Source organism: Onthophagus taurus, unplaced genomic scaffold, assembly GCF_036711975.1.
Source record: "Onthophagus taurus isolate NC unplaced genomic scaffold, IU_Otau_3.0 ScKx7SY_15, whole genome shotgun sequence".
In the NCBI taxonomy this organism is placed as follows: Eukaryota; Metazoa; Arthropoda; class Insecta; order Coleoptera; family Scarabaeidae; genus Onthophagus; species Onthophagus taurus.
The window spans coordinates 5,822,375-5,845,977 of NW_027248940.1; the positions used below are offsets into that span (position 1 = coordinate 5,822,375).

Sequence of the window (23,603 nt, forward strand, 5' to 3'; positions counted from 1 at the left end):
GGCGACGAGGAAATTGAAGAATGGTCGACAATGATGATATACAGCATGAGTTCGATCCCAAAAATATAGAATGGACGGTGCATCGAGGTCGGCTGGAACAATTTGTTTTTGCAAATGGTATTGTCGAGGACCGAATTAAGAAAGCAATCCTCATCAACAGTTTGTCCCAGGAACCCTATAAGGTAGTAGAAAGTTATTTAATACCAAAAAATTATCAGATTGTCCATACGCGGATATAATAAGCGTTTTAAATAAATTTTATTCTAAGAAAAACGTGATCTTTGCTGAGCGCCCTGTTTTTTACGCCGCAAAGAAAGACGTTCATGAAAATGTGCAGTCATGGGCAGTTAGAATAAAGAAATTAGTAACTAATTGTGAATTTGAGGCATTCCTTGAAACTGCGATGCGGGACACACTCATCGTAGGCATGGGCGATAAAAAAATCATGGATCGCTTATTTGCCGAAGACGCCAAGTTAACTTTCGAGAGGGCGGTCGAAATCGCGGAACTGGTTGAGTCAGTTTTGGACGGCTACGGGGTTGCGGCGAGCGAGGCTATCGGCGGTGTTTCCCGATTCAAGACCGAGCCCGGAGAAGAAGAAATCCTGCGGCTGGATCAGCGATGGCATAGAAATAGAGGAAGAGGGAAGTCGGAGCGAAGCGGTCATGGTACAAGATTCACGCGCGGCCAGAGCGGCCGAGTTTATGTAGACGCGACGCCGACGTCATCAGCAAAGGGTGACATCCACGGCGGCGGCAGCATAATAAGGTGTTATAGATGCGGTAACGTAAATCACAGGGCAGATAAATGTAAATATAAAAATTATATTTGTAATTCTTGTGGCAAAATAGGACATTTGAGCGCAGTTTGTAATAGTAAAAGAAGAGTGAATTATTTAGATATTTCATTAAATAATATTAAATCAAATGTTGAATTATTCAAACCTATAATGGTTAAAATTGCTGTACTTAATAAAGAGTATGAATTGATTGGATTGGACAGTGGAGCTGGTATATCAGTTATGTCAAAAGATTATTGGTTAAATAATTTTGGTCACTATCATTTGTATGAAACAATATAAGTACGAAGGCTTTCACGGCCGGTGTAAATTAAACTAAGATTAGAACTAAAACTAGAACTAACACTAGAAACTTTCGGGTTTTGCCGTGCGTCTTTTAATAAAAGGTTTGACGTTTCGGATGCCATGTTGCAACCTTCTTCAGAAACTGGTTCGAAGAGACGCACGGCAAAACCCAAAAGTTTCTAGTGTTAGTTCTAGTTTTAGTTCTAATCTTAGTTTAATTGTATGAAACAAATTTACGGTTGGTTAATTATTATGGATCTGAACTTAGAATGATAGGAAAAATTAAACTTTTAATTACATATAATAAAAATAGAAAATACATTGAATTTTGTGTAGTAGATCATAATTGGAAATTACCATTCTTGGGTCGTAATTTCATTAGTGAATTTAGTTTGGCCTTACAAGAAATTAAAAGTCTGCAATGCAGAAATACAATTAAAGATTATCTTGCGGAGAAATATTGTAAAGTTTCTTCAAAACAATTGGGTACATTTAATAAATTTAAGGTGAATTTAAAATTGAAAGAAAATTGTACTTTTAAATGTCATAAACCTAGACCTGTTCCCTATGCTCTAAAAGAAAGAGTTGATCAGGAGTTAGATCGGCTGTTAAGTGAAGAAATAATTTCTCCTGTAAGTTTTAGCAGAGTAGCAGTACCTAGCGTCCCTGTACTTAAAAAAAAATTACTGTCGGAATTTGTGGAGATTATAAAGTCACGATTAATCCCTATTTAATTATTGATAAATACCCACTTCCTAAAATCGATGATTTGTTTTCAAAATTAAAGCGGGGTGAACAGTTTTCGAAAATAGATTTGTCACAAGCTTATTTACAGTTATTGCTTGATGATAAGTCCAAAGAATTAACTACAATTAGTACATATAGAGGTTTATTTAAGTATAACAGATTACCCTAAGGTGTGGCTTGTGCTCCAGAAAAATTCCAGCGCTCGATGTAATTACTGTTTAATAAAATGGATGGTGTATGTTGTTTTATGGACGATATCTTAATCACTGGTCAAAACGATAAAGAACATTTACATAGATTAGAGCAAGTTCTTCAAAGTTTGCAAGATTGCGGATTGACGGTGATGGGGGAAAAATGTTCTTTTTTTGTACCATCAGTGTCATACTTAGGTAATGTAATTGATAAGAACGAACTTTATAAATCAATGAATAAAATAAAATCAATCACAGAAATCCCGAAACCAAATAATGTCACACAATTAAAATCATTCTTAGGAGCAATTAATTATTATCACCGTTTTATGTCAAATATACCAAATATACCAAATATGTTACACCCATGGTATGATTTAATTAAAAAAGATGTTCCTTGGTGTTGGAGTGTGGAATGTGATCAGTCATTTTCAACAATTAAATAAATCTTAACTTCAGATCAATTTTTAGTTCATTATAATCCAGATTTACCAATTCAATTAACAGTTGATGCTTCAGAATTCGGGTTAGGAGCAGTACTTTTCCATGTTTATGAGTCAGGAATAGTAAGACCGATCTGTTTTTCATCCAGAACTCTTTCAAAATCTGAAAAAAATTATTCACAGATAGACAGAGAAGCATTAGCGATTGTATGGACAATAAAAAGATTTTATCAATATTTATATTGCAAAAAGTTTATTTTGTTGACAGATCACAAACCATTAGTGTTTATATTTGGTCCTAAGACAGGAATACCTACGATGACAGCTAATAGATTGCAAAGATACGCATTATTTATATCTGGTTTTGACCTGAAAATATAGCTGATTTTTTGTCACGTATGCCCTGACCTGAAACAGAAAAAGGACAATATCTATGCTACTATATTAATTATATTGCAAATAATATGGATATTCCTATAAATATTGAAACTATTCGTTCTGAATTACAGAAGGATTCAATTTTATCACAAATTTATACTTACGTTAAGTCGGGTTGGCCTGCAAATTGCAATGATGATATTAAACCATATTTTAAAAGAAAAAATGAAATAAATATTGAAGACAATATACTCGTCTGGGGTTGTAGAGTAATTATTCCTGAAACTTTGCAAAAAAATATATTAGATGAATTACATTTAAATCACTTTGGAATTATTAATACAAAGAGTCTAGCAAGATCTTACATTTGGTGGCCTTCCCTAAACAATGAAATTGAAAATATGATTCGAAATTGTTCATCTCGTAAAAGTATAAGACAAACCCCACGAAAAGTTTCCCTACAGAATTGGCCCTTGGCCGGGGTGTGGGAAAGATCGAAAGATCCAACCCAATGTAATTTGTTGAGCTAATAAACCCTCATCTGAGCTTTTAAGTATACCGCCTTTTATTATTTTTGAATATACACTGACCCCCTACATCAATTCGATTTTATTTGGCGAGTTGAATTCAGGATCGGCAAGAATTAATGAATCTAGATTAAATTCTAATTTTAACGATTGTCTTTGTGGTAGGTAAGAGGTCAATTTAGGCAATATCAAAGCTTCCTCAGTAAAAGTTACATTATTATTAAATTTATTCTCGAGAACAGGTTCAGTGTAACAGATCCATTAGAAATACTTGTTCTTTGAGATCCCACTCCTGAAATCGGTACTGAAACTGCTTTTCTTGGCAAATTTAATCTTTGAGCTAACGATTCCGAAATGAATGAGACTTCTGAGCCTTGATCTATTAATGCTCTTACTATTATAGCTTCTCCAAGCCGAGAAAACACACCAATCATTGCGGTTGCTAATAAAACCGGAGTATGAACATGATGGGAGTATATGGATGTCGAAGGATTTTGAAAGATTTGATTATTTGTATTAGATTGTTGAGATTGAATGGGATTTACATTCAAGGGTTTTGAATCGTGTAAAGTTGTATAATACTTTTTATGGCATATTTTACATCTTTTTTCAATACGACATTTTGATCTGAAGTGAGATCCAAGACAGTTAAAACACAGCTTCTTTGAAATGACAAAATCGGAACGTTGATTCGGTGTTTTCGAAAGATACTGATTACACATTGAAAGGTAATGATTCTCATTACACAAAACGCAGTTCATGTTAGAAGTTGTTGCGTTATGTGATTTTGTGTGGCTTTATTATTTGAGGACACGTTGTCGACTGATTCGAGAGCTCTTAAACGATTGAATAAAAATTCTTCTAATTTCGAATATTTTGGTCGATCTGAATTATAAATTTAAAACGATCTATTCGGGGTGAACGGTCAAATAAAGTACCGGAAGAACTTTTTACAATTTGCTAATATATTTCGGTTGTCGAATTACAACCTTCATCAGAGCGAATTTACATTTGCTGTTAAAGAGAAAAAATTTCTTAAAAATTTTATAAAATAGGTTTAAAAACTTACTTGTTTATGAAGTTGGTAAACTAAAAACGTTATTGGATACATTGAAATTATTGAGTTTAATTAAGTTAAAATATGGAAATAAATGTTAAAATTATTAAGACGAACACGTTACAACGTTAAAATTTTTCTTTCTTGTTTTGATTCTGAAATTCTAGTTTTATTTGAAACAAATTGGAACAATGCGCACAGCGCATGCGTTAAAATGTAAAGAGGAAACCGTTATTGAAATTCAAATTTAAAAATTTAAATATGATGATAAAAGTATACAAAACAAAAATTTAGAGTAACCCCAGCGATACAAACTCAATAATTTCAACGTTTTTATTCAATAACGTTCAAATTCAATAACGTTTTTAGTTTACCAACTTAATAATAATAATAATAATATAATATTTATTAACCCCATGTAATACATTGAAAAAAGAAGAGTAATACAAAAAAAAATCAAATGAACAAAGGAAAGTATATAAACTAATAATAATACTAATAAACAATCAATGGAGTTGGGAAAACGCAAACTGTTTTTCATTGGCCCTCGGAAGTATTAAATGAAATTATATCTAAAACCCATACCACCACCCACCCCAAGTGCAACGCCAATTCAAAGGTTTCAAGGTGTCATAAAATGCTTGATATGCCTAATGATTGCCCGCTTTCTCCTGCTGTCTCCGCAGTTCAATTTTTAATTTATTTCTGAAACCACGCACATTCTCCAGCTTTATAGTAAGTGGGATATTGTTATAAATGCTAGGCACACAGTAGGAAAAGGCTCTCTTGAACAGTTCGAGCCGATGCTTCGGTATTGTTAACGTGTAACGGTGCCTAACACTTATATTATGAATATCTGTCCGATAGCAAATTTTGTTGTGTAAATAAGGAGGGGTTTTATAAGTAAGGGTTTTATGATACAGACAAGCGGAGTGTAATATTCTACGTCGTGACATATTCAGCCAACCGACCCAACCGAGCGTATGAGAAATTCTCTCATGTCCTCTGATACCATATACCATAGATAAAGCGAAGGCAACAATTCTGCACCCGCTGAATACGACATCTATTCGCAGCATCGATGCAAGAGTGGTAAAGAGCATCAAGGATTGCGTAGCCTCATCCGCGGGAGCACCGGTTCCGAAAATAATGACAGACGATTTAGAAGCATTAATAGATAAACAATGGCGTTTGGCGTTGTCAACTAGTAATTTCAAGTCAGAATTCATTAGAGATTGCGACTCACCTATGGTATCCCTACTAAAGCGAAAGTATACTTCTGTGTCGTCAGCATACATATGGGTTTTACAGTGCTTTAGGTTAGAACACAGATTAATCGTGTAAATAAGATACAGTATAGGTCCCAAAATTGATCATTGAGGCACTCCAGAAGTAATAAGGCCTCTCTCCGATAGAGCATCCTGAAATTTAACAATCTGAGAGCGATGTAAAAAATAATTTTTAAAGAAATCAACAGCTATCGGGGAGAGGCCAATATAATGAAGAACTGCTAGAAGTGTTAAATGATGAATCGTGTCAAAAGCCTTAGAAAAGTCGATTAAAACAAGTGCAGTGACACTCCTCTCATCCATCCCACGCAAGACATCGTCGGTAACATCAAGAAGAGCCGTGGTATAGCTGAAACCAGGGCGAAATGCAGACTGATTGGCTGGTAATATATTAAATTCAATAAGATTACCCCAAATTCTGGCCGCCACAATCCTCTCTAAAACCTTCGAGGTAACATTTAAAATACTAATAGGCCGTAAATCAACCAATGCATTTGGATTCTTGTTCATAAACAAGAATTAAATAAACAAGAATTTCATAAACAAGTACGTTTTTAAACCTATTTTATAAAATTTCTATCATTTTAAGAAATTTTTTCTCTTTAACAGCAAATGTAAATTCGCTCTGATGAAGGTTGTAATTCGACAACCGAAATATATTAGCAAATTGTAAAAAGTTGTTCCTGTACTTTATTTGACCGTTCACCCCGAATAGATCGTTTTAAATTTGCCTCCCAGGGTTATCGGTCGAAGATACTTCTTGCCGGATCTGAATTACTTCCAATTGATTTTTTCCGTTCTTTAACTGATTCCGTATCAAGTTTTCTCACGAGTAAGTAGATTAAGAGAGAGTCCCAATGCTCAACGGAACAACCCAGCGATTCCAAGGCTCCTAACGCCTCTTTCATTTCTCCTAAAATCGCTTTAACTCGGTCGCTGACTCATTTTTAAGAGGTTTGGAAGAAAGCAAGACCGATAGTTTTGAATCAATAAGTAACCGACGATTTTCATACCTTTCAATCATGATTGACCAAGCTTTTTTCAAATTTTCGTTTGTAATTAATAAATTTTTTATTAATTGTGCTGGCTCGTTTGTTACACACATTTTCAGATGCTGCAATTTTTCATCATCGGAGAGGTCATTATTATCGAGAACCATTGATTTAAATAAATCGCGAAATTGTGTCCAATTAACGTAATCACCATCAAATTTTGGAAGATTAATGACCGGAAGATGTCGCGTACGCCTTGGCGTTACGTCGCGAACGATTGTGTCGTTGGAAGAAATGGGAGGTTGAGCTAAAGCTTCCAACAAATCGATCATCTCATTTTTAGCTTCAAGATACGCTTCCTCGCATAAAGAAAATACGTTTCCCGAAAAATAATTCTAATCGCTATAACTTGCCTTATATTGAGATAACATTTTATGGTTTTTATTAAACTCTTCCCAAATTACTTCGAGTCGCTCCAACCGCGATTTTACTGCTCCGCGCGTACGTTTCGCGACCGCGAGCTTTTTTAGATTTTCCATAGTACGTGAAATCAAACCATATAAATCGTTTTGTCGCTCCACCGTTGTTTCGAAACTCGGTTTCTCACTTTTCGACATATTGAATGTTGAGATAAAGTTCAGTTAAAAAAAGCTGATGCCGGAAAGAACAAACGGTTACGAAAATCTAGTCAAAATACACCGAAATTGAGGCTAATCCGGCTCGAAGGACCAATTAATAATTATACCAATTGTCGGGTATAAGAAAATTTCTGAATTATATAACGAAAATAATGTTTTGAAAAAAAGTACTTACACGCACACAAGTAAGATTTCGAAAGAAAAACACCCCGTGTATCACTTAAATTAGTTTATTTAACTGTTTAATACATGAACTTTAACTGAACTAACAATTTGATAAGAATCGATTAACACCTTTATGAATTGTTGAAGAAATACTCTCTGAATTATGTAAAAGAACTGAATGGAATCGGAATAAAATGAGGAACGTGACTTTTAAACCCGTTTCTTTTTTACAATGAAAACTAAAATAGCATTTAAATTTAAAATATGAAAATTGAATTAAAAACATTATATTCTATATACAGTATGTCCGTAAAGTAACGGATATAGGCGATAAAATCATTATAAACGGTTTATGGAAAAATCCCTGAAACGGGTCTAAAGATTTAAATTTTTTGCAATTTGTTGGTGTAAATTTTAAAATTTTTCCGTCATTTTTAAACGAGTTATGACGTCATCGATATTTTTTCAAATGGCAATACCCCATTTTTATAATGGAATATGAAAGAGAATGTTTTTCTGAATCTAGTACAGTCAATATTAATATTGGTTACATAAGAAAATTTTCGAAAAAAATTACTTAAAGTGTAACTACTTCAAGTTTAGTGAAATGATAAAAATACCATTAGCCATGAGTAATTATGGTAACCAATTATTTTAAATAATTTTCTAAGTGTCAAAAAATGATTTAGTAAGTAGTTGACCTCCTTAATGCAACATTTCTTGATCGAAAACTGCTTAGCTCATTAGTATGGTAAACCTAGCTATGACTAAATTTAAAAAGCATGGACATCTTCGAGATTTCTCGAAGTCTGCCCGACCAAATGTTTCAGGGGAGGTTCAACAAAAGGTGGTTTTAGCTGGGCAAGAAAACTCTTACGTCACTGTCAGGGGTATTGGGTCGTATTTGGACATTAGTAAATCAACGGTTCATAAAATTTTAAAAACCGCAAAATTTTATTCCTATAAAGTAAACCTCTGTCGCGAGCAATGATGCTCGAGCTGATGACGAAGAGCTTGTCAAAAACATATTTTTTCCGACGAGGGAACATTCACATTGAGTGGTCAAGTAAATAGACAAAATTGTCGGTATTGGGCTACCCAAAATCCGCATTGGGCAAAAAAGTCGCACAAGATCAATGTGTTTAGCGAAATCGTATGGCATACTATCCTGAGTTTTTACTTTTTGAGGAAACCTTAACTGGAGAGAGAAGTTTAGATTTTTTCAAAACGATATCATAATATTGTCCCACCTGAATTCCAATAGTAGTTATTCCAACAAAGATGGCGCGCCACCACACTTCAACAAGCTTTACTAAATCAGGTTTTGACACTTAGGACATTGTTTAAAATAATTGGTTACCATAGTTACTGCTATTTTTATAATGTCAAGCAAATTTGAAAAAGTTAACTTTTAAAGTAATTTTTCTCAAAAATTTTCTTATGTAACCAATATCAATATTGACTGTACTAGATTCAGAAAAACATTCTCTTTAATATTCCTTAATAAAAATGGAGGATTGCCATTTGAAAAAAAATATCGATGACGTCATAACTCGTTTAAAAATGGCGGAAAAAATTTACAATCTACACTAAAAAATTGCAAAAGATTTATATTTTTTATATTATTTTACCCCAGTCATTGAAGGATAAAACCAACACCCAACATCCCGAATTTGATGATAAAAGTGTGTTGACTTTGTTACATTCCGAAATTTTTATGTTATGTGTGGGTGACTTGTTTATGTGTAATGGGTTATGAGTTGCATACATTCGGAAACTTATTATTATTTTTATTTATTTTGTTTACATTTTGTTTGTTTATAACATTTTATTGTTTTCTCTTTCAGCAACATTGCGACGACCTATCCTGGTTCGGTCCTAGGAAAAGGGGTCTTGGTGCCCTGTTATGTGTTCGGGATGTTAACGGTCTCGGGCGCCACCTTATGTTTAGAGAGTTAAGGAACTCTTTCGCCTCCAGGTAACTTTTGGGGGTTACAGTCGGAGATCCAGGGATTCGGTATGGGAAAGAAGAAAACAAGAAAAATTCGGAAAACAAATAACTATCAACTTTATTAAAAATAAACAAATAGGAGGGCAGTTTATTGCTTTGTGACCTCGGTCGGAGAATGGGGACGGTGGGAATAAATTGACAAGACTTTGACTTTATAATAATTGAATTTAAATTAAACAAATAAAAAATGAGGCGGAGGTACGGGATACACCTGGAAACCTTCCTAAGGTGCAAAGGAACGGAATACTCGAAGAACCTTCCAAGAGTATTAAGGTTGGGACAAAATGTACAACAATCAATGAAAATTAACAGCAAAATAAAATCAAAGTCTATCAAAATAAATCGGACTTACGGTAAACTGAAATACGGATATTTCGGAAATTAACTGTTGACGAAGACTGTTGTAGTACTTGTTAAAGACGGTCGTAGTACTGATGAAGAACTGTTGTAGATCTGATGAAGAACTGTTAAAAGTCAGAATTTTGGCCGGCTATTTATACCATTTTGGGGCGAAAACTGGTGTTTTCCGCGTGGGGGATCGTATCAGTACAAGTTATCAACGACTAATTTACAATGCGCGGCGCTAATTAACAAAAATAGCAAAATTCTGACGGCGCTATCGGATGCGGGACATAAAATTACATAATTACAGTTTTTGAACGGGTAAAATCGGTTAAAGAACGGCGGAGTAATTAACAATTAATCAACAATAATTAACGGAAAAATTTATAATACAAATCAAAAGATACCCTTACTTATACAGAAAATCACAAAAATATTTTTAACAAAATCGGCCACTGTTTACGGCACTTATATTCACAGATGTTTTCCCGACCACGTGTTTCACGTCAACACCAATTAATCGGTATTAATTTACGCGCACCTTAACACAAAACAATTCCAGCAGTTGGGTGATGTTCGGGGCAATCCTACATGGGCAATATTTTCAACGGATGACCATCAGGAATGGAGTAATTTAATTAATTACGATGCGGGATGATTTTCGGTGAATTATTGTATTAATAATAAGCGGACCATCTTTAGAATCGTTCAACGGTTATTTCATGATATTTGTAAATGTTTGAAATCGGTTTGGTCGGTCTACGATTTCTAATTCCGCATCATAAAAAATAGTCGCTATACGGTAGCTCGACGGTAGCTCGCTGGCTGCTGAAACTTCCTCGGGACGGTCGGCTGGAGTGATAGAAACATGTGGCTTTTCGTATCTTGTTTGGAAATTTGTTAGTTTCGGCATTATTTAATTATTTGATAATAATTTTTCGGAAAGCACATGTTTTCGTGATTCACCAAGTTTATTAATCACTTTCATTTATTGATGATTCGGTCAGGGAACGTTGTTGGAATTTAAGATAACGGTTTCGAAATGGAAAATGGAGAAAATCAAAGTCTAATTAAGAAAATTATCAAAATTAATAAAATGTGAATTGGGTTGCATAAACGGGCGGTGATAAGGAGATAAGATATCTTTTTCAGAATTTCTATAAATCGGGTGGAAACTGTAACGTATCGAGGTAGTGTGGGAAGTATACTCGGATATATTTAATTTTCGGTAATTTTTCGGAATATTCGGTTTTTGAAAAATAAAAATAATGTAACTTCGTTACACACCCCCTTTTGTTCGGTAAAAAAAAAACGTAAGCGTTCTTTTTTTCTTTTCTTTAACGCTGGAACTTAGTTAGTGAATCTAACCGTCTTGCGGTACGGTCGGAAAATAATAAATTCTTGAAAAGAAAGAAAAAAATAACAATGATAAAAATAAGGGATCATTCGGTTAATAAAATAAAATAGAATTCGGGGTATCATGAAACCTTAGAAAGAAAAAGAAAAACGGAAAGGAAAATTAATGTGGTATTAAAAAAAAAATTAAAAGAAAATAAAAATTTCGGACGACTCTGTCCAAAAAAAAAAATGTCGGTAAAAGGAAAAGTCGGTTTTTTTTTTTTTCTTTAATCCTTCTTGTCGGTGGGCGTCGGTATCCTCCATACCTTGCAGGAATTGCAATACGTGCATTTGTACCACCGGGACATCGTGCCCGTTTTCCCACATCTTCAACAGAAAAGTATTGGTTCGGAGTGACAGTTTTCCCGTCGGTGTCCCTCATTACCGCATCTCCAACAAGTATCTTTGTTGACTTTAATTACCGTCTTCGGTGATCCCGGTTGTGGTGGCGGTGTCGGTGTTTCGGGGATGTCTTTCGGTCGCTTGTTCAGTGACATCCCTAGCACGTCTAGTATCTCCCAGAGTGGCGGTAATGGTGGCGGTATTACTTCGTCAGTTTGTGTACCGAAGTCTTTATATTTGCTTGCGGTGGTGTTCTCTGTTGTCGGTTCGTCACAGATGTTCTCTGTTGTCGGTTCGTCGGAGATATTCTGTGTTGTCGGTTCGCCAGAGATGTTCTCTGTTGTCGGTTCGTCGGAGATATTCTGTGTTGTCGGTTCGCCAGAGATGTTCTCTGTTGTCGGTTCGCCAGAGATGTTCTCTGTTGTCGGAGGAAAGGGATTGCTCGGATTGATAGTACCGTCATCTTCTTCGAAATTGAAGTTGTGCTGTTAGAAGCTGCCGAATTCTTCCTGTCTTCCCCTCCGGTCTGAACCTTTTTAATGCATTGACGAAGGCTGGAGTCAATGGTTCGCCGCTAAGGATCGCCTCCTCCAAATCCGCATCGGTTATCGGGTTTTCTTTTGGTTTGATCGGGTTTTCGTCGGAGGAGGGAGTTTTCAGGGCATTTGAATCGCCATTAGAAGTCGGAGAAGGTTGAAAGGGTTCTGTGCCGTTCAGATTTAGCTGGGAGAGCAATATCTGACACGGCATTATCACCCTCTTCCTCTTCTTGGCTTCGATCCTTCCCTGGAGCTCTTCCCTCTGAGTTTCCAAACTCTTCTGCCTTGCCCGGTCGATGGTCGGGTCCATCGCAAATTGCGGTTCGCCTTTTTGTACTCTTTTAGTTCTTTTTCTCACGGACATTTTGGACTTCATATACAACGGGTGATAGGATGCGAGACACCACATAGGGACCGGAGTATTTCGGAGCTAGTTTCGCCGCAAAACCTTTCTGTTGGGACGAGAGATGATGCTCTTTCTTCATTACCAATTCTTTTAATCTCGGTCGCCAGTCCCGTCTTCGGAGGTTGTAATGATGGCTTTGTTCATTAAACCCTCGGGCTATTCTTAGTCTCACAAAATCGGTAATGTCCTTCATTTTCTAAAGTTTTGAAGTATGTAAAGTTCGGTCATGTCCCATGTCTTCATTTTCTAATTCCTTTGACTCTGGTTCATTTATCCGGTAAAGACCTCTCGGGACTTCTAATTCTCTTCCGAAGTTTAAAAATGCTGGTGAATATCCGGTAGTATCATGTTTTGCGGTATTGATTGCGAAGACCAAATCGGGTAAGAATTCATCCCATAATTTGTGATTCTCTTCACAAAATTGTGCGATCATGGTTTTAATCGTTTGGTTGGTTCGTTCGACGGGATTTGCTTGCGGAGTATACGGTGGAGTCGGACGGTGATGAATTCCAAGATCATCCAATAACTCTTGAAATGGTTGTCCGGTGAATTGTGTTCCATTATCGGTTATAATGGTCTTGGGACATCCAAACTTCGTTATTACGGTTTCATACAGTGCTTTAGACACTGCCTTTGCTGTGGCGCTTCGTAGAGGTCGGCACTCTACCCACTTGGTGAAACGATCTAGAAAGACTACTAGATAACAATTTCCCTTTTTTGATCTCGGTAACGGGCCTACTAAATCGGTGCTTACTATTTCCCATGGTCGGTTATTTGGGTACGGTTGCATTTTTCCGGGTTTCTGTTGTTGTGATGTCTTATATCGTTGACACGACTTACAACTTCTAACATATTTCGCGATGTCTCGGAAAATTCCCGGTCAGTAATATCGATGGGCTATCTTAGTAGCCGTCTTAGCAATTCCCAGATGTCCTGCTGTCGGTGAATCGTGATTTTCCTGAAGAATCTGGTGTCGTAATGATTTCGGAAGACAAAGCTTCCACGGGTTGGTCATCTCCATTTCATTAAAATCTAGTGTGTCCCAAAAATGTCGGTAGAGTCTTCCGTCTTTAATACAATAATCCGGATATAATTTCGGATTTTTCTCAACTTCGGATTTCTTTCTTGAGTACCATTTACAGTCCTCGGCCTCTTCGGTGTTAATGATTGCTGAATCGGTGATTAACGGAGCTCGGGATAACGCATCAGCGATTTTATTTAATACCCCCTTTCGGTATTTGACATCAAAGTCAAATTGTTGCAGGTACATAGCCCATCTAGCTATTCTTCCTGACGGACTTTTAATCGAATGCAACCATCTGAGGGATTGATGGTCTGTTATTACGGTAAATTTATATCCTTCAAGATATGGTCTCATTTTCTCTATGCCCCAGACTATGGCTAAACATTCTTTTTCTGTTACGGAGTATGATTGTTCGGTCTCGTTTAAAGAGCGGCTGGCATAGGCAATCACATGTTCTCCTCCATCCCCGCTGGGTTGGGTTAACGCTGCTCCGAGTCCCTGGTTAGAAGCGTCGGTCTGGAGCGTAAATTTCTTACTGAAATCAGGACACGTTAATACAGGAGTATCGGTAAGAGCGGTTTTTAGAGTGAGTAGTGTAAGAATGCCGGTTCTAGAGCGGAAGTTGCTCCTGCTGCTCCTGCGGTGACGTCACGCCTCAATGTATTAGGTATAGGGGGGGATACCAACCAAAGTTTGGGGGAAAAAAAATTAGGTTGGTATTAAAAGTAACTAGAGATCTAGGGATTTTTAGAAAATTAAATAGAAAAATTTAAATACAATGGCGCCACCTAGATTTGAGTGGTGTAAGTAGGACTGAGTTATGCGCACTCTGGTGTGTGGTGGATAAATAAAACACAAAATTAATAAATAAAAATTAATATTATATTTATTTTAAAACACAATTTCTTTTCTTCAAATTTTTTTTTACCATCAACCCTAATATATTTAAACATATTAAAGACACTGAACCTCTGATGATCGAAGATGCATCTTTCATCGCTGTGGTTGTTGTAGGTTGATCTTGTTTTGCGGAGGTTCCTCCTCCTTTCTTAGGATTTTTAACTTTAAAACTTACTTTAGGATCTGTCTTCAACCAGAGTAGTTGATAATGAAAATTATTTATTTTTCGAATATCAGCTGGAGATGATGCTAATGTAGTATGTAGTAGTAGTAATCTCTAAGGTTTCAGCTGAAGGTGATGCAGTAACTGCTACGGTTGTTTCTCCTTCTTCTTCTTCTCCGCTATCGCACAATGTTGTCGTAATAAAAAGAAAGAAGAGGAAGACCGTTGTACTTGAAATTGTACTAAACATTTTCTTTTATATCGTGATTTACGAACTAGAGGAATCAGCAGCGGTTAAAAACGAACTGAATCGGGTCTTTCGAGTGCGGCGGTTGTTGACGCGTTAGCGAATCGCAGGAAATATGCGGTAGAATATGTGCGAAGATTAGATAAGAGGAAACTCGCTCGCAGACGATGAATAAGAATAATACATTTAATAAAAAAAAAATAATATATTTAATGAATAAAATAAATTTACCTGACGGACTGTTACATTTTTAAAATTTAAATTTGCTGAGCGTTTAAAGGCGTGCCTCCCGTCGGCGTCGCTTGAATGCGCATGCTCAGGAAATTAGGAATATTTCTAATAAAATTTCAGCCAACTTAAATACGACTAACTTTATTTTGTTTACATAAAAATCCAGTTCATCTACTTTATTAAAACATAATGTTATTGACATAGAGTTGTTTACAAACTGATCTATATTTGATTAATCATACCAGTTAAAGGAACATATTTGAAAACTCTATCATGTAAGATTAAACAGTAGAGCGAAGTAGCATTAGGTATCTCTTCACTCGTTTCAAATTCAATGCGAATATCAACGGTTCCAACATTTAAAATATCATTTTGCCGTGAACAATCAATGTATCTCTGTTAAACATTGGTTCTGCAAGTTCTCGATCGTAATAGGTTTTTACCTTAGCAGGCGGTAGACAGTGGAACGCACATCTGTTGAGCGATAAATAGCGCGCTTATAGCTATAGGCGTTCTGGACCAAAATCCCATAAGATTTAACATTGGGGTTCAAAAGTATCCTTTTTATCCCCACCACTATCTCCTTTCGAGGTTCTGGCTACGCCAACATTTTAAATTCGATCAATCAGAGCGCAGCATTCTCCAAGAACCACCTTTTGGCGGGAAATTTGAATGAGGCTATCTAGATCGACAGGCTCAATGCAAATAATATATATGACGTGTTTAAACTCGAATAAATATGAAATCGGTTCGATTTAAGGAGGAGATTGAGATTTATGAAGTAGAGCGTGATGATGTACATAAAAGAGCAAGAAGCGGGCGGGAATGGTTAGAGGCGGTAATTGATAGACAACGATTTCAAAGACGTATTAAAGAAATTGAACGAATTCTTGACAAAATATTGCGTGAAAAATTGTTAAAAATGAATGAATAAATTAAACATAATAAAATACATTGTATTAATTATTTTAGTTTTAATATATAGTTGTATAAAACGTGCATATAAGTTAAATGTTATGTATGGTTGAATTAAATTCTATCCCCACCACCACCACCACTACTACTACAACAACCAGTCTCATAACCCCATGGAACATACTTACTTATTTACTGAGAATGCTTATCGCAAAATACTTGGGAAACGTTGATGCACAAAAGAAATGTTTAAACAAAATATATGATTTGAAGGAGATAAGTATACTACTAAAATAAGGGTCAGATAACATATTACAAAAATTGTTTTATTTAAAAAAATCTACATACTACTACACAATATCTGATTTCTTAATCCAACTTCTTTCATCTATTCCAAACCACTTGACGTACATTCTGTTTCCTTTCCGTTTTAGAATCTTTTCAATCAACTGTATGTCAGGATAATGAGTCCGTTGTAATTCTTCAGTGTAGAAAGCTCCTTTAATGTTATCACCTTTCAAATCTTGTAATAAATACGTCACTGGATTACTATATTGAATCTTAACAATTTTAAAAACTTCATTGCTCCAGTTAGGAGTATACCCTTTGGTGAACACACCACGATGTTTCGATATTCTTACAAAGTCATTCAAACGAAATTTTATGGGTAATGTTTGATTTTGATAATGTATTTTCCTATTATAAACAGTACGCAATAGCTTTTCCTCATCCGCCTCTATTGGTTTCATGCCTGTAGTGGAATGCTTGCGGGTATTATATGTTAATAAAATTTGCGGTAATAAATTTAACCACTTAAAAGATCCCTGCACACTAAATTCTTTCCACATTAAACCTTTTAAAGTTCTATTTAAACGTTCAACGATAGATGCTTTTAATGAGCTAAACGTAGAGTAATGATTAATTTTTAATTTACTCATAAGTGAGATAAAATCTTTATTATAAAACTCTTTTCCTTGATCGGTTTGAAGGTTTTTTGGTACGTTTGCATCCTTTAAAATACTTTTCATTGCTTTAGTAACATCTTTACCCGATTTAGTTTTTACCGGAACAGCCCATGCATATTTGCTAAAGACATCAATTACAACGAGTATATAACGATAACCACTATTTTGTCGTGCATAGGGTATCATCTCTACTAAATCAGCCTGGTATAAATCATTTATCCCTTTAGTAAGTACATGTCTCCTTTTAAAATGTATTCGAGCAGGTTTATGAAGTTCTTCAGCTAATTTTCTTTTAATATCAGAGGACATGTTACTACGATTTCAACAAACAGTGTATTAATCGTCGCAGTAAGAGATGGAATAAATCTTAATCTATCACCTTTCTTCAATTTAATACCCTTCCCATTTGAGCTATCATAAATCCTATTGTTTACTATAAAAGTGGTGTCCGATGGCTCAATAGTGATAGAGTAAATTTCTCCTGATTCAATAGGAAAAATATAATATTTTTTTAAATTACTCAGCGCATAACTATGTCCAGCTTTCCCACCAGTCAAAGAAATATTCAAATAAGAATAATGGTTATGTTCTACTGAGGAGGCGGAGGAGGAGGAAGAAATATGATGTCCGAACTTGTGGATAGTCATAACTAAAATGATGAATGTATTGTAGGTTTATACAATTATATGAGCTTCTCGTAACTCTTCTGTAATACTATTAATTTCATTACCATGTGACCTATTACCGGCAAGCTGAGAGGCTATTAAAAGTTTTAATCTATTTACTAATTCATTAGGATCATCCCAATAAATAAAATTTGACCGTTGATTATTGTACTGCTGCTGCTGCATGAGACCTTCACCAGTTCTCATACGAACAGGAACGCTTTTTACTCTGCTCCGTCGTACAACTCCTTCCGTTGCATTTAAAACAGGTGCAATTATTTGACGATACTTGTCCGACTTGTCACCCATAATTTGTTTGCTTTTATCTTGGTTTTTGTTTAATGCTGCTGTTGTTTTTAGTATTTCAACGTAATTCTTTTGATCGTCACTAGTATATTGTTCTGGTTCCCTCTTGAAAATTAGCTCATACAGACCTTTCGTACCCTTATAAGTTTTATTTGCAATGGTTATATCATTCGTTTTACTACTAAAGGATATTTCACTATCTCCAATGTAATATTTATCAGTTAAAATATTAACACGAACTCCCTTGTTGCTAGAATCGAATTCATTGTTATCATCTCTTACATAACCCTCAATGTAGGATCTTGTTAGAGGAGCAAATTGTTCCAAGTATAAGAAAAATGATTCTTCAGGAATATTCATAGTTTCTGGTAATGGAGATTCATCTGCTGCTGTCGCTGCTGCTGCTGCTGCAGGTGGTGATGTTTGCGTTGGTTGTGGTGGTGGTGATGGAGATGTTGCAAAAACATCGTCATCGTCATCGCTTAATATTGATATTGTTGGTGATTGAGGCGCTTGTTGTTGTTGTTGTTGTTGATGAAGTTCTGGTAGACGTGATGCTTGTACTGCTTTTGATACTCTTCTTTTCTTTGTAGGTATTACTGTTTTAAATTCTTCTTCTTTAACTTCCTCCGATTTAAGCTCTTCCTCCTCCTCTTCGTCCTCCTCCTCTCCCTTCTTAACTTTAATAGGATGTTTAATTGTGGAAATTATTTTTTCTAAAGGGGTTGTTACTGCTTTATATTGCTGTTGAAGCAAATGTTCAGATTTATGTTTCCTTGATTTTAATTTATCCAATTTCTTTTTCACATTTTCTCTTGTTTTAATAAGCTTTCGTGTTAATTGTTTTGAATCCATGTTTTCTGTACAATGAATGAACACTTACTGACTAATGCATGTGCTTACTGTAGAGTTTTATTAGAACTGTTCAAGTCGGCTTTAACTGATCTGTTTTATCCGACCGGTTTTAACCGATCCGTTTTATCTGGCCGGTTTTAACCGATCCGTTTTATCCGACCGGTTTTAACCAATCCGTTTTATCCGACCAACCGCATTTATCGGCTGAAACACCGATACTTTTTCGGATTCTCCAATCCGAAACCCAACTTTTGTTTTACTTTCATCGCGTTAGTAACAAACCATGCGTTAGCATTTTCACCAATCGAAGAATCTTTCGCTAATACTCTTTTCCATGCTTCTGCAGCTAATACTTTATCTGCTATATGCCGATTGTGTAAATCTGTGTATTGTGTATTGGCTAAATCATGACGTTTACATGCTCTATCAAGGTCATTAATGCCAGGATCTCCACGTGCTAAGCGTTTCATGAGATTTGTCCCAGGTCCACAGAACTGATAGCCGGGTAAATGCAGCTCTCCACCTGTTCGTATCACTAACATGACTGATATAGAAACATACACAATCACAGTTTTATATAGTAATGAAACCCATTACGATATCTACCATTGTTCATATCGTCCTCCTTACTGATTACAAAAAATCCGAATCTATCTCTCCAACACATTGAACACATTTTCTTAAAGACGTTGAATTTCATATCGGGTATTACATGATCGTTATAAATATGTCTTAAATTTAGATCATCTTGTTTGAAAAGTATTAAAAAGTTTGCATTATCACGTATTAAATGCTTTGGAATATGCGTGTAACTCTGACATAAATAAAAACTGTCTATTGCCTTATGTCGTCCCATACAAAAATAATCACGAATAATTGATTGTTTATCGCATGCTACATCATCAAATATAAAAACCGAATCTTCATTCGCTTTGGAAGGATGCATTATGTCATCACTACTGCTATACTCATAATATCCTAAACCTTTTATAGGCTGTAGTAATTTTCTCAAATATTCATATTTGCTTTGATACAATGACTTTGAATACATATACACATTTTTAAAGGATAGTCCATTAGGATCCTGTAATAAGCTAATTATCAGATTTGTTTTACCAGAGTTAGAAGGTCCGGATATTATGCAACGTAGATTATTTGGAAATAAATAACTATGCTTTTTGTTTTGAGGTGATTGATTATTATTATTAAATTGTATTGTTACATCATCAACATTTAATGTGTAAGGTTGTTTTATCACTTTCATGTTTATTGTATAACTAACTCTTATATCAGTTTGATTTTGAATATATAATGTTCTAATTTGTCTGTTGACCATTGAAGTGATTATCAATATCATCAATATTTAATGTGTAAGATTGTTTTATCACTTTCATGTTTATGGTATAACTGACTCCTATATAAGTCTGAATCTGAACATATAATATTCATTTGTCTGTTGACCATTGAAGTGATTGGATGATCATGAAGAAAAGAGCCAGTGGAAAAGCCATTTCTTTTAATAGAGCCGTTAAAAATGCTAAAATAAAATTAAAAGAGTCAAGCACTAATGATTTGAAATCTGCTGCAAAGTTAGCTTTACGTGCCGTAAAAGGTATTGTCAAAAAGAAACCTCGTTCTAGAATTATTACAATTCCGAAAAGCGGTGGTATCCTTCCGCTCATTCCAATTTTTGCTGGTTTAAGTGCATTAGGAGCTTTAGCAGGTGGCACTGCTTCCGTTATAAGTGCTGTCAATAAAGCGAAGCAAGCACAAACGGCCCTCAAGGAAAGTCAAAGACATAATCAAACGATGGAATCAATAGCTTTAGGTAAAGGTCTATATTTAAAACCATATAAAAAAGGATTAGGTGTTTTTTTAAAGACACGCCAAGAAAAACCATACAACAGCAGAAAGCGCTAACAAACGTTGACTTGATGCGTTATGTAAAAATATTGGGAATACCAGAGTTTAGAGGGATATTCATGCGAGATAAATTGCCTATACGTATTAATAATAATGAAAGAGGTATTATTAACTTGGATAGTGTGAAAGGGCCTGGCACTCATTGGACAGCCTATATTAAGAAGGGAAATATAATTACTTATTTTGATAGTTTTGGTAATTTAAAACCAAGTAAAGAAATTGTGAACTATTTCAAGAGTGCTGGAAATAATGTAATTATTAAATATAATCACCATCAATATCAAACCTATAACACAAGTAATTGTGGTTATTTATGTTTAAATTTCTTACTATCGGACGCATTATAGCTTCAACAATCAAAGGATGTGGACGTTTGATTTAGTAGGAAAAACATCTGTTCTAACAGCAAATTACCACCCTGCAATAGAACTGAATCCTAATTATCAATATGAACTGGCACTTGTAAGCTTTGATGGTTACAACTCAATTCCAAATATTGATGAAACAAACAATTGCTTAAAAATAGATAATGTATTGATAGCACTACCAACAGGATCTTATGAATTAATACACATTTCGAATGCTATTAATAAACAACTTAAAGAAAAGAATATTAATGGTGTGACCTTTAGCCTACAAGCAAATGAGGATACGCTACAAGCAGTGATCACATGTAACAAAACTATTGATTTTAATATAAACAACTCCATCTCAACAATATTAGGATTTAATAAAACAGATGTACTGGATCCAATAAAATCCCCGCATAGAGCTCGCAATATTGTAGATATATTTAAAGTAAATTCTATACAAGTACTATGTAGCATAACTCATGGAGCTTATCACAACGACATACCTGCGCACACTATCTACTCATTTTTCCCTACAGTACCTAAAGGTTATAAAATATCAGAAACTCCCCACAATTTAATATATATGCCTTTGAATACACAAATAATTAATAATATTACCCTTAAAATAGTTGATCAAAACGGAGTGTTGGTCAATTTCAGAGGAGAAGTCATCAAGATAAGACTACATTTAAAGCTCTCTAGTAATAATGGTTCTTAAGGTGAAAGGTTATATAAACCCACGAAATCAAACCAATACTTTTAGTTCTCCTCACACTGTGAAACAGTTAACACCTCAAAACAAACAATTTCTTGAATCATTAGGTTTACAATTAATAAAATAATATTCAATATGAGTATCTTAAACGTCTCGGATAAAGTAGAATTTGATAATTCACTCGTACGGATTCAGTATCATAATCATTTACCATACTCATCAAATTCGTTTAACAATAGCGATGAAATTCGTATTGCAATTCAACAACAGGACGTTTACACGTTACCAAGTCAATCTTTTATTTACGTACAAGGGAAACTATTGAAAGATGACGGAACCGTTGATAAAGATTCAAAATTATCAGTAAATCCGATCGCTCATATGTTTAGTGAAGTACGATTTGAATGTGGAGGGAACGTAATTGACAGAGTAAGAAATCCAGGAATAGCTAGCACATTAAAAAATCTTTGCTCATTAACAAGATCGGAATACTATCATGCCTCTAACGCAGGTTTCGAATATCCAAATGTTAAAGTAAATGAAAATACAGGACATTTTGATTTTTGTGTTCCCTTGAAATATTTTCTTGGTTTCGCAGAAGATTATAATAAAATTTTGATAAATCTCCGTCAAGAATTAGTTTTAGTACGCAGTAATTCAGACAAGAATGTTATCGAAAGTCTTTTACCTAATGTGATAATTACTATTAATAAAATAGTATGGAAAGTCCCTCATGTTTCTGTAGCCGATGTTGAACGTTTAAAACTTTTAGAGTACATTGAACAAGGAATTGAATTAGACATGGGATTTAGATCATTTGATTTACATGAATACCCATCATTACCAAAAAGTAGACAACACACATGGACAATTAAAACATCTACTCAATTAGAAAAACCCAGATACTTTATATTAGGGTTTCAAATCAATAGAAAAGATAATCCGTTACGTTCTGCATCACAATTTGACCACTGTAATTTAACAGATATGAAAGTGTTTTTAAATAGTGAGAAATATCCCTATGAAGCTTTAAATTTAAATTTTAAGACAGGTCAAATTGCAGTTTTATATGAAATGTATTGTAATTTCGCAAAAACCTATTACGATCGAGAACTTGCAGAACCAATGTTTAACAGAGATACATTTTTAGCACATACACCGATTATTGTAGTTGATTGTTCACGGCAAAATGATATTTTAAATGTTGGAACCGTTGATATTCGCATTGAATTTGAAACGAGTGAAGAGATACCTAATGCTACTTCGCTCTACTGTTTAATCTTACATGATAGAGTTTTCAAATATGTTCCTTTAACTGGTATGATTAATCAAATATAGATCAGTTTGTAAACAACTCTATGTCAATAACATTATGTTTTAATAAAGTAGATGAACTGGATTTTTATGTAAACAAAATAAAGTTAGTCGTATTTAAGTTGGCTGAAATTTTATTAGAAATATTCCTAATTTCCTGAGCATGCGCATTCAAGCGACGCCGACGGGAGGCACGCCTTTAAACGCTCAGCAAATTTAAATTTTAAAAATGTAACAGTCCGTCAGGTAAATTTATTTTATTCATTAAATATATTATTTTTTTTTTATTAAATGTATTATTCTTATTCATCGTCTGCGAGCGAGTTTCCTCTTATCTAATCTTCGCACATATTCTACCGCATATTTCCTGCGATTCGCTAACGCGTCAACAACCGCCGCACTCGAAAGACCCGATTCAGTTCGTTTTTAACCGCTGCTGATTCCTCTAGTTCGTAAATCACGATATAAAAGAAAATGT

The 23,603-nt window shown here is 34.9% G+C and overlaps 1 protein-coding gene across 1 annotated transcript; it reads left to right on the forward strand.

The window, feature by feature from the left end:
• The first annotated feature begins 21,946 nt into the window (after positions 1 to 21,946).
• On the forward strand, positions 21,947 to 23,149 carry LOC139432338 (uncharacterized). Its single transcript, XM_071200818.1, has one exon. The coding sequence runs from the start codon at positions 21,947 to 21,949 to the stop codon at positions 23,147 to 23,149; it is 1,203 nt and encodes a 400-aa protein (XP_071056919.1).
• Positions 23,150 to 23,603: the final 454 nt, after the last annotated feature.

What these genes read in the sequence shown, in the direction of transcription:
- LOC139432338 (XM_071200818.1), top strand. Translation starts at nt 21,947, where the DNA reads ATGAGTATCTTAAACGTCTCGGATAAAGTAGAATTTGATAATTCACTC.